The sequence below is a fragment of the Phocoena sinus genome, chromosome 1 (genome assembly GCF_008692025.1).
Source record: "Phocoena sinus isolate mPhoSin1 chromosome 1, mPhoSin1.pri, whole genome shotgun sequence".
Classification (NCBI taxonomy): domain Eukaryota; kingdom Metazoa; phylum Chordata; class Mammalia; order Artiodactyla; family Phocoenidae; genus Phocoena; species Phocoena sinus.
Window position 1 is genome coordinate 37,057,650 of NC_045763.1, and position 10,234 is coordinate 37,067,883.

The 10,234-nt window shown below is 52.3% G+C and overlaps 1 protein-coding gene and 1 non-coding gene across 3 annotated transcripts; one reads left to right on the forward strand and one right to left on the reverse strand.

Moving 5' to 3' along the window:
* The first annotated feature begins 6 nt into the window (after positions 1-6).
* On the forward strand, positions 7-5,368 carry BTBD19 (BTB domain containing 19). 2 transcript variants are annotated; one of them, XM_032602436.1, is made up of 8 exons: positions 7-623; positions 1,884-2,097; positions 2,190-2,243; positions 3,432-3,491; positions 3,591-3,659; positions 3,737-3,868; positions 3,996-4,121; positions 4,249-5,368. In XM_032602436.1, exons 1-8 carry the CDS (start codon positions 538-540, stop codon positions 4,381-4,383), a joined length of 876 nt encoding a protein of 291 aa, XP_032458327.1. In that variant the 5' UTR covers positions 7-537; the 3' UTR covers positions 4,384-5,368. The 2 variants fall into 2 exon arrangements, with proteins under 2 accessions (XP_032458327.1, XP_032458320.1); XM_032602429.1 differs by having other exon boundaries at positions 3,432-3,659; positions 4,249-5,365.
* A 4,019-nt stretch (positions 5,369-9,387) lies between these two features.
* LOC116745669 lies at positions 9,388-9,498 on the reverse strand. Its single transcript, XR_004347515.1, has one exon. It is a non-coding gene; the product is annotated as a U5 spliceosomal RNA (small nuclear RNA).
* Between the last annotated feature and the right edge of the window lie 736 nt (positions 9,499-10,234).

Sequence of the window (10,234 nt, forward strand, 5' to 3'; positions counted from 1 at the left end):
TTGAACTCTGAACCCAGGACAGGCAGGGGCCAGGGTGCCAAGACCCTCCGACTCTGCTTAGGGCCCCTCTAGGGCTGAAGTTTTCTCTGGGCCTGTGGGAGCTGGGCGGGGCCTCGTCTCTGGCTGGGCTCTAGTTTCCGTGGAAACCCACAGGCTTCCCACCCCAGCGCTGCCTGGGCATGCTCCCAGCTGGGGCCTCATCCACAGCCAGCCTCTCCTCCTGAGTCCAGTCTGCTCTACCTTGGCCTCTCTTGGTCCCCTCCCTGAGTCCCCATCCCCAAGCCAAGCCTCTGGCCTCCTCCACTGGCCTCTGATGCCTTCAGGAACCTGGGCCTCCTGCCTCATTCCTAAACTTTAGCTTCTCAGCAAACAGGCCTCCCAAGCTCTTGCCCCTCCCTCTCGGGCCTTTCTAGCTCCTCACAAGCTTTAGGGCTCAACCAGGCCTCCTGCTCCTTCCACCTACCGCCTCCCACGGACCAGCAGACAACAGGCCTCCTAGGCTGTTCCTCCTGCTCACTCCCCTGCCCTACCCCACCCATGGAGACCCCAGGACTGATTGTGCACGGGGAGGCTGCGCCCTTTTCCACAGCACTCCGAAGCCTCGTCAACAACCCCCTATACAGGTGAGGGGGGGCCCTGTTTGTGGGTTTTCCCTAGCTGGCTCTGCTGGGCCCCTTGACTCTGAGGAAGCGCTGGGTACAGAGGAAGTGGGGAATTAGGACTTGACCCTCCTCCCTGGTGAACTCAGTCTGGGGAAGTCAAGTGTAGAGGATAACTACTGGTCGCTTAGTGTCTACGAGAGCCAGAGGTGGGGGCACTGGGGACCGGAGCTCAGAGCAGCTATGTGACCTCAGGGAAAGGCCTTCCTGTTTTGGATCTTAGGCTCCTGGCAGAGAAGAGCCCTCTGCCCCCAGGACCCTGAGAAATGGAATGTAACTTGAGTGCCTCCCTAGGGAGGCAGAGGAGCAGATAACCCTGCTCTGGGAACTGCGGACTCACAAGAGGAACAAAGCTCAAGAGACTGAGCCAGAGTTGCAGACAGGAAGTAGTTCAAGGGTGCTGCCTGGGGCACACTGCCTGCCCAGGACGCTGTGCTGTCTGAAACCAAGGGATAGAGTACGGGGGTCACGCTGGTCAGGAGAACTAGAATGCAGCTTTCTATTCCCCCTGCCTCGGAGCTGGGCCCCTCCCTACGGGTCGGTGACTCCTATAACCCTACTTCTTTGGGCATCGCAGTCTGGTCTGAGCAGTGGGAACCCCCAGGCCTTGGACCTGAGACTGGGAGGCTCCAGGAAGCTCAAGCTTCATCTCTTGCTTCCTACCCGCTATGCTGTTCAGAGGCCCAGAGGCTGGGGCCGGTAGTGATCGTGAAGATGGAAAATGTGGTCCGGCCTCATGATGGTGCCTCACTGACGTGTCTGTTTGCAGCCGGTGCACTCTGCACCCCCAACCCTACCCTCTCCTGTCTGGAGGAGGCTGAAAAAGCTGAGTTTGCAGTCTGTGGAGGAGAAGCCAAAAAGAGTTTCCCTTCCCCCAAGACACAGGCTGGGGGCGGGGAGGAGAGGGGTATTGGGATCAACCTTATATCAGCCCTGGTGCCCCCTCAGTGATCAATTGATCAAACATAGCCACCTCCTAGGGTTTGGGATTCGCATCCCGTTTCAGGGATGAGAAAGCTGAATTAATGAGTAGGAAGTCTCTTGCCCAGGCACCACAAGGTGGAGCTGGAATTAGAACCACGCCTGTGTGACCCAGACCTTCGGCTGGAGGGACTGTCTCTTTTACAGGACAGATAAGGAAACGGAGTTGGGCAAAGGCAAAGCCTAGAGTTGCACAGAGACTCTGGTCTCCTCTTCCTAGTTCTCTGCCCCTCTCTCCCACAGTGATGTTCGCTTTGTCGTCGGTCAAGAACGGCAGGAGGTGTTTGCCCACCGGTGCTTGTTGGCATGTAGATGCAACTTCTTCCAGCGACTTCTGGGCTCAGAGCCGGGCCCCGGGGTGCCTAGCCCTGTGGTGCTGAGCACCGTGCCAGCTGAGGCCTTCCTGGCAGTGCTGGAGTTTCTGTACACCAACAGTGCCAAGCTGCACCGCCACTCCGTGAGCCCACCGGGCAGGGGTCTGGGTGGGAGGAGGGGTGGCTGAGGGACGGGGGAGACTCCTTTCCACTCCCCCAATCACCCACTCTGCAGGTGCTGGAGGTGCTGACGGCGGCTGTGGAGTATGGGCTGGAGGAACTGCGAGAGGTGGGTTTATGTGGCGCCTCATCTCGTTTCCCCTGCCTCTTATGGGCTCAGTTCCTATCCTGCCTCACACACCGGCTAGCCTGGAGAGCAACGTGCACCGGTACAGACATAAGTATGGGTATCTCTGTGTAGATAGGCACTTATGTGTGCCTGTGTGCAAACGGATATGCGCGTGCCCTGTGTGTGCTGTGGGGGCATGTGGAGTGTTTATGGATGGTGCTGTAGATACCAGGATAAGTTAGCCTTGATCCCTGTTCTTCAAAGAGAGACAGACACAAGAAAACTCTTAACCCAGTGCCATAAGAAGTGTGACAGATAAGGGCAAATGGTGCTGAGACTGTACAGAGAGTCTCTAGTCTCGCCACCAGGGAGAGAGGAGGGGAAGACTTCCTGGAGGAGGAAACATTTGTGTTGGATCGGGTAGAACAGGTAGGAGTTTGTTCAGAGGGGGAGAGGAGAGATGGCATTCTAGTTACAGAGACAGAGGTACAAAAGATGCTGGTGAGACATTTAGTGTGGCTGGACTCAATGTGTGAGAGGAGAGGGAGATATGAGATTGGAGAGCATGCCAAGGGCTGGTTCCTGCAGAACTTTCAAGAATTTGGACTTCTTTTACCCAGAGGGCAGTGGAAATTCATGAGGTTTCAGATAAAGGAGTGAGGATTTGGAAGCTAAGGGGAGAAGGGATTAGGGCTTACCAGTCCAGTGAGGGGGGGTGGGGGTGGGGGTGGTTGCCCGAGAGAGGTGCATGGCTTTGAGAGAAGTGGAATTGTCATGACCCGGTGCTTTTCTGGATGTGGGGGGTGAGAGGGAGATGTTGTGGATGAAATTCAAGTTTCTGGTTAAAAGAGAAGAGTCCAGAGGGGGACACATGGAGAAAGATAAGTGTCCTGAGAGAAAGGGAGAGTGGAATTTTCACATGGCTCTTACCTAGCTTGATTAGTGAGGAATGTTACTAAAAGGTAGGTCGCTGGGCTTGGCTTTGCTAGTTTCTAGTTCCTCCAGGTTTGCCAAGTCTCGGGCCCTGGTGATTCCCTGCCTCCCTTGGCCTGGGAGGTCTGTATGGGCCTGGGACTGCTATAAGCCTGGGTGGCTCACTGCTCCAAGCCTGCTCACTGCTTCTGGACTGGGGCTGGGGTCTTGGAAAAGGGACATTTGGGCACAACCCACATTCGTTTCTGTTCCCAGCTGTGCCTGCAGTTTGTGATGAAGGTGCTAGATGTGGAGCTGGTTTGTGAGGCACTGCAGGTGGGTGTTGCTGGACAGGCTTGCAGGTGGTCCCCCTGTGGAGGGCCGGGCTACATGGCCCCTCCAGTCTCAACCCGACCTCCCTCATTCTGCTCTCAGATTGCCGTATCCTTTAGCCTGGGACCGCTGCAGGAGCGCTGTGTAGCTTTCATAGAGGCCCACAGCCAGGTACAGCTCCCGACCTTCATACTCCCAACCCCACACGCCTCATCCTGCTCCCCACTGACCCAATCGCGGACCCACAGGAGACCCTCCGGACCCGTGGTTTCCTGGAGCTGTCGGCACCCGCGTTGCTGCTCCTGCTGCGCAGCGACAAGCTCTGCGTGGATGAGGCCGAGCTGGTCCTGGCAGCCCGGAGCTGGGCGCGCGTGGGCGCGGTGAGGGGGAGCTGAGGGGAGCGCGGGGTGGGGGCGCTGAAGGAGGCTCGGGCCTTAGGAACCCGGGGAGCGGGCGGCTGGGCAGGTGCCCCCGCCCGCCTGGGCTCAACGCTGGCGTCGTCGGCAGGCGGTGCTGGAGCGGCCTGCGGCCGAGGTGGCGGCCCCGGTGGTGCGGGAGCTGAGACTGGCCTTGCTGGCTCCGGCAGAGCTGAGCGCCCTGGAAGAGCAGAACCGGCGGGAGCCGCTCATCCCGGTACGGACGCGGGGAACACGGTTCAGATTCACTCCGCGGCGTGGGGGGAAGGGCGGGGGGCGCAGCCCAGGATCTGCGGGTTGAGGTAGGTATTGCGTGACTCCGCCATGACTCGCCTTCCCTGCAGGTGGAACAGATCGTAGAGGCGTGGAAATGCCATGCTCTGCGGAGAGGGGATGTGGCCCGGGGCGCCCCGTGCCGCCGCCGGAGGGGTACCCTGCCCCGGGAGCATCATCGCTTTCTGGACCTGCCCTTTAAGTGACCAAATGCCGCGACTTGCGAGGAATTCTGGGCCTCTCCTAAACTACAGCTCCCAACATGCTCCGCGCTCGGAGCGGGTTTCCGCTCCCAGAATGCCCGGCTAGCGGGGCGCAGGAGGGGCGGCAGTCTGACAAGCTCAGGGGCTGTGGGTGAAGTTCCGGGGGAGGGCGGGCCTGAGCGGCGTGTCAGTGGGCTGAGCCTTGGCTTCAAGGTCCTCGCGAAGCCGGGAAGTGGGTTCCTTCGCGCTGTGCTGTGGCGTTACAGCCGGCTCTTGGGCACTCTCGCCCACCCTGTTTACTCTTTTAATTCCCACATATCGTTTCAGCTCAGCCCCTTCTTTAACTCCAAACCTGCCTCCTGACGATCTCTCTCTAAATGTCCCACAGAGACCTCAGACTCAATCCAAAATTGAGCTCGCCCCTCATCTTTCTCCAGTTTTGCCCCCATCGTGTTTCTCATCTCCGTGGGTGCCCAAGCCAGAAGTCTACCGCTCATCCTTGCTTTATTCCTCTTCCTCACATCTGCCTCCCGAGGCTTCTACCTTTTAAGAGGCTGAAAGGTAGCAGAATATGCCATCCCAAAATATGCCTTTTTGGCATAAGGTTATTTTAAGCTGATTATTTTGAGAAAAGGGAGAAGTTTTGAAAACAGAGAAGTTACCCTTTTGTAAGGGAAATTTTTAGAATGGAAATCTCCATTTGTAAGGGTGTCTCCCTCTCTGTACCAGGATGACTAACTCACAGGAGAATCTTCCAGCGAAGTCAGTGAAATCTGCTTAATAAACCTTATCCTTGCTTTTGGTGCTTTTTCCTGATGGCCTTCCTATAACTGGCCTCCCCACAGTTTTCTTTCTATTGTTAGCTGAAGGAGGTATTTAAGCAGGTATTTTAGGCCACTTCAGGGAGCTACTCATTTCCCCCTGGGTATCTCCCATGTATACATGAGATATACATGCTAATAAACTTCTGGGTTTTTTTGTTTTCTCTTGTTAAGATGTCTTATTACAAAGGTCTCAGCCAGGAGCACAGAGAGTAGAGAGAAAATTATTTTTCCTCTCCTACAAGATCTTTCCAGTTGGTTCAGTTCTCTCAGCCCAGTTCAGCCAGTCGTATCTGTGGCAGGAATCACTGCCACAGGCTCTTATTAATCCTCCTGCCTTCACTCCAGCGGCGACACCCCCCCCCCAACCATTTCCCACACTGCTGCCAGACTTGTGTAAGATTGTCAGCCCTACTCTCCTTATTAAGTTCCTCAACATTCCCACTGCCCTCAGGACAAAATATAATCGGTTTCACTTTTAGGGAACTCAAAATTACTAGTGGTTCCAAACATTAGCAACTCTTCTCTCAACTACTGCCTTTGCATAAATTCACTGGTCCTGAAGGCAATGGTCCTCCAGCTCTGGATTTACTTTCTTGGTTATTGAAGACTCCCCATTCATTTGTTACACATTTTTGTCTTCTTGAGGATCTGAATCTCCCTGGAGAAAGATCTCTGGGGCCTGGAGTGTTGCCTTATTCATTTCTACTTCCCCAGTCCCTGTCACATAATCAGTGCTCTGTAAATGTTCAGTGATGACTTTGCTTTCTTATTTAAATGTTATTTTATTCCATTAAGATACTATTGGTGTGGGGCTTCCCTGGTAGCAGCAGTGGTTAAGTATCCACCTGCCAATGCAGGGGACATGGGTTCGAGCCCTGGTCCGGGAAGATCCCACATGCCGCGGAGCAACTAAGCCCGTGCGCCACAACTACTGAGCCTGCGCTCTAGAGCCCATGAGCCACAACTACTGAGCCCGCGTGCCACAACTACTGAAGTCCGCGCACCTAGAGCCCGTGCTCTGCAACAAGAGAAGCCAACACAATGGGAAGCCCCCACACCGCAGCTAAGAGTAGCCCCCGCTCACCGCAGCTAGGGAAAGCCCGTGTGCAGCAACAAAGACCCAAAGCAGCCAAAAAAAGAAAAAAAAAAGATACTATCAGTGTGAAATTAGGGACAATTAACTTTTTTTTTTTTATTGGCTGTGCCTCTCGCCTTGTGGGATCTTAGTTCCCCAACCAGGGATCGAACCCGTGCCCTCTGCAGTGGAAGTGCGGAGTCTTAACCCTGGACTGTCAGGGAAGTCCCTAATTGGAAAAAAATATTCTTCTTTCTCAGGGATTTTATGTAAAAAATATTGTACATGGATTAAAAATAGTTATTTGCTATTATTTCTCAAGACTGAAAATGTGGTTACCCTCAGTACCACTTTGTTTGGATAATGAAAATTGAAGACAAACTAGTCCTAGAGGACTGGTTTAACCTAGAGGACTGGTTAAATTAACTATGGTATATTCCTACAGTGATATTAAAAAATATCCATGATTGGGACTTCCCTGGTCGTCCAGTGGTTAAGAATCCGCCTTCCAATGCAGGGGATGCGGGTGCCACCCCTGGTTGGGAACTAAGATCCCACATGCCACGGAGCAACTAAGCCTGCACGAGAAGCCCGTGTGCCGCAACGAAGAGCCCGTGCGCTGTAACAAAGACCCAGCGCAGCTAAAATTAAAAAACAACAAAAAAAGAAATCCATGATCTTTGGTAAGAAAAGCACAGTGCAGACCAAGTAGAGCATGATTCATTTTGCTGAAAGAAAAGGTAATATTGAGAGGAAAAAGTTTTCCTTGCTCCTCTTCAGGTCCTTGGCTGGATCTGAAGATTAAACTGACAAAAACAATTAACAGGAGAGAAGCATACAATTTAAAAAAAATAAATTTATTTATTTATTTTTATTTGGCTGCTTTGGGTCTTTGTTGCTGCGAGCGAGCTTTCTCTAGTTGTGGTGAGCGGAGGCTACTCTTCGTTGCGTTGCTCAGGCTTCTCATTGTGGTGGCTTCTCTTGTTGTGGAGCATGGGCTCTAGACGTGTGAGCTTCAGTAGTTGTGGGACAAGGGCTCACTAGTTGTGGCTCGTGGGCTCTAGAGTGCAGCCTCAGTAGTTGTGGCGCAGGGGCTTAGTTGCTCCGCGGCATGTGGGATCTTCCCAGGCTAGGGCTCGAACCCGTGTCCCCTGCATTGGCAGGCGGATTCTTAACCACTGCACCACCAGGGAAGTCCCTACAAATTTATTTAATGTAAGTTTTTACGTGACATGGGAGCCTTCATAAGGAAATGAAGACCAAAAGAAACAGTTAAGGGCTTCCCTGGTGGCGCAGTGGTTGGGAGTCTGCCTGCCAGTGCAGGGGACACGGGTTCGTGCCCCGGTCCAGGAGGATCCCACATGCCGCGGAGCGGCTGGGCCCGTGAGCCGTGGCCGCTGAGCCTGCGCGTCCGGAGCCTGTGCTCCACAACGGGAGAGGCCACAGCAGTGAGAGGCCTGCGTACAGCACAAAAAAAAAAAAAAAAAAAAAAAAAAAAAAAAGAAACAGTTAAGCCTGAGTATTTTTATGCTAGGTTAAAGGGTAGTAATCTGGGGGGGAATTTAGCAAGACTTGCTCGTTAGAATTCTTCTCAGAGTCTCCTTGTCCTTGGAGATGATGCTGCTTTCCTCTCGGTATACTAAGGGCAGCTCTCACTTGAGAGTTTTATGACCTGTTTCATGGTGTGTGTGTGTGTGTGTGTGTGTGTCGGGCATTGAGGGTGTGAGGAGGTCAGAATGACTTTCCTGTTTTCTCAAACTCCTTCAGCTTAAAATAATATGCGGAGGTGCCATATTTTAGGGTAGCATGTCCTGAACCCAATCGCTAAGTAGCACAGTGATGAAGAGAATGCTTCTTCTGGAGCCAAGCTGCCTGGGTTTGAATCTCAGCTCCATCATTTTCTGGCTTTGTGATTTGATTGAGGCTATTTAACTTTCTATGCCTCAGTTTCTTTGTTTATAAAATGGAGATAAAAATAGAAGCTATTTAGGTTCTCAGGAAGATTAATTTTGTAAAATGCTTAGGACTGTAGTGGGACAGTACATGTGTTTAGAAAATAAATCTCTTCATTCATTTGTTACACAAATATTCATTGAGTGTTCATGTGCTAGACATTGATTTAGGGTCATGGGATCTATCAGAGGACAAATCAGGTAAAGTCTCTGCCTCACAGAACCTACATTCTAGGAGGAGAAAGAGCAGACAAGTAAAGAAATGCATGTATGATATTCCGGGGCGGGTTTGCACTCTGAAGAAAAAACATGTTACACATTGACGTGGTGGTGTGATCGGATTTACATTTTAAACAATTACTTGGCCTTTGTGTGGAGGATTGGGACAAAGACGGTCAAGGGAGTGAGGCGAGGGCTGGGAGGCTATTGCCGGAATCCAAGAACGTATGCGGTTGTGCGAAGCATATACTTTGAATATGAGAGTCAGTGGGAGCAGCTGATGGCTGTGAATTCGGAGGACACCAGGTAGGAGATGATACTTACTTAAAGCCACAGATCTAGGTAACTTCCCCTGCCGTGAGGTAGATCTAAGACCCAGGAACAAGAGAACCACATTTGCTAGCTAGCCCTGTCCTCTCAATAATGCTCTTGCTGTAGAGCACTTTTCACTGAGATTCTGTATTATGTACCCATTTTTTTTTTAGTTCTTGGTTTCACCAAAAACTTAAGCTCCTTAAGAGAAGGAACCGTGTATATTTACACGGAAAACTGGCATCGAGCGAGCATTGAACGGGAACAATCTGACCAAGCTGCCTCCTCTGCTATTTTTAGGAAGGGAACCAATAAGCCTGATTGGAAATGAACACTGTCGCGCTTAATTTGTGTCGCTATATGTCGAGCCAAAAACGTTCAGTGCTTTTTCACGCCTTCCTTTATTTCGTCAACTTCATCACTTACTGCGAAGCCTTGGAGAGAAACCAGAAGAAAAGTAAAAGAGGCACACTTCGCAAAACGAAGTGGATAATTGGAAAGGAACTCCAACCTCCGACACGAACTTTTGTCTAAATTCCCCCGGGGTAATTACAGACAAGTTGTTAAAACACAGGATCAAACATTGACCTCATTTTTTTAACTCCAATATAACCCCACTCCAATAACCCCACTAAAATACGCAACCTCAAAAAATAAACTCTCAAAACTGTTTCCCTCCATGGAAATCTTCAGTAAAAGGCAAAAATTCTATACGAGCCGAAGAAAAACCGCAATATGGTTACTCGCTTCCGCTTGGAACACTCCCAGAACAACGTAACACTCAGCTCACTTATGGTTGCTCCGCTCCTGCGCAGTTCGCGCTCCCTGCGTGGGATTTACACAGACCATAGATTTCTAATAGGCACTGTCCCCTGCAACAGTGGACAAACCCCGTGGGGGGAACTCAAGCAGCGTGAAACTGTCTTTTCGTGGTGCACCATGGGTATGCAAATCGCAGCCCGTTCCGGCAGCTGGGCTACACCAGCCGCTGGCCAGGCAGGGCGGCACCGTGGGGACCCCAGGGCTGCAGCACTCTCTCATCGCTGTGGGTCCGCCCGGGAGCCGGCGCTTCCTTACCCAGGCTGAGGTTAAGTCCTACCATTCGGTACCCTCAGGGACCACCCCTCCCCCCACCCGCCCCCAACCCTGTTCTAGGGACAGAAGCAGAAACGGTCAAGCACAGACACTCAGGGACTTTGGGACCATGTAGGAGGCAGGTCACCACCCCTTCTGGAGGAGATGGCATCCAAATTATCTGGAAGGATGGTTCGGGTTTATGGGAGGTGGAAACGTGTTCTCCGCAGAGGGAACGGCCTCTGTGAAGTTACGGGTGGGGAACATAGAAAGTAATGTCTGTCTGGAGTAGAGTGTGGTGTGTCTGAATGAGGGTGTGAATCCAGCCAGTCGCTGTCCTGAGAGAGCTGGGATGATGGCAGAGGCTAGATGGAGTTAGGCCTGGAGAGGGCTTGGCT